Below are 1,066 nucleotides of genomic sequence, written 5' to 3'. Positions count from 1 at the left end.
CGGCGGCTCCTGCTCCTCATCGCGCTCCCGCTCCTCCTCCTCCGAGTCGTTCCGCTTGCGCACGTTCACTCGCCGGGCCTTTCGGAACATTCCCGCGGCCGCACGGCTGTCACACACCAGCTCCCCGACGGCGGCCCCGGCAGCGCCAACCTCTCGACAGCGCACGCGCGGTATCCCAAGCTCTAGTCTGATCGTGCCTACTCTCGCTGCTGCACACCACTAAGCGCGCATGCGCCTGCGCTCCAACGCGCTCTCAATACTTGGAGAGAGAAGAACCCTGAGCTTCTCGCGAGAACGTCAGCTCCTTGCACCGTCATCTATCGGCGAGGAGGGCTATCGGCACGGAACGCGGAAAATACGGTGTTGTTCGACTGGTCACAAAGAGGATCATAGAGATGAGAGAAAAGAGTAGGCTCTGTCGTCCAGCCGACGATGTTGCCGCAGTGCGTCTTCTGCACTTACGCAGTGCGATCACGTGAGGAAAGCTCCCGCCAAGAGTTGGGCGGGGCAAAAAAAGGAAGAGGAGGCGAAGAGCCCGAAGTCGGGTTCAGGCGGGGAAGTTGTAGTCCAGGGGGTGAAATATTCCTTCCAAATCTGTGACCTGAGGTGTTACTGTGGTAATTGTTATTTACTCTATTCGCTAATGCTAAGTATTTCTAAGGCCTTATAGCTACAGAACACTTTCTACGACTGACTTTCATTTACGATAAAATGTTACCTGGCGTGATGTCCCCTCCCCCATCTCTCTTTTACAACGAAAGCAAAAGTGTTTTAGTATTTTCAAAAGAATGCCAAGTTTGCTGGCAATTCTATGACAGTACTTTCCGAAGCATAGTGAATTTCAGAAACAAAGGAAAATGGACTTGGGGGTGAGGATCGTTGACAGCTTTTAGACTTGCGTCACAAAGGGACAGTCTTAACTGGCAAGGCCTTAACAGTGTGATTGTCTAGGAAGTTGAACTCACATGCTTTTCTTTTTTCATCACCAAACTTTACATTTTCTCCTTGGCACGCACCTGTGTATGTGAATTCATTTTCATGTTTCAAATTTCAAAAGATATTCAAT

At 50.7% G+C, this 1,066-nt stretch overlaps 1 protein-coding gene across 1 annotated transcript in view; it reads right to left on the bottom strand.

The window, feature by feature from the left end:
- The window catches only part of PAXBP1 (PAX3 and PAX7 binding protein 1), a 32,886-nt gene extending 32,796 nt beyond the window's left edge, over positions 1-90 (bottom strand). The window contains exon 1 of the mRNA XM_008584084.1: positions 8-90. Coding sequence (XP_008582306.1) covers positions 8-90 — 83 coding nt within the window. The remainder of the gene's footprint in view (positions 1-7) is intronic.
- Between the last annotated feature and the right edge of the window lie 976 nt (positions 91-1,066).

Source organism: Galeopterus variegatus, unplaced genomic scaffold, assembly GCF_000696425.1.
Source record: "Galeopterus variegatus unplaced genomic scaffold, G_variegatus-3.0.2 Scaffold3144, whole genome shotgun sequence".
In the NCBI taxonomy this organism is placed as follows: domain Eukaryota; kingdom Metazoa; phylum Chordata; class Mammalia; order Dermoptera; family Cynocephalidae; genus Galeopterus; species Galeopterus variegatus.
Note: the sequence above shows the minus strand (reverse complement) of the source record. Positions and strands in the feature narration are given on the sequence as shown.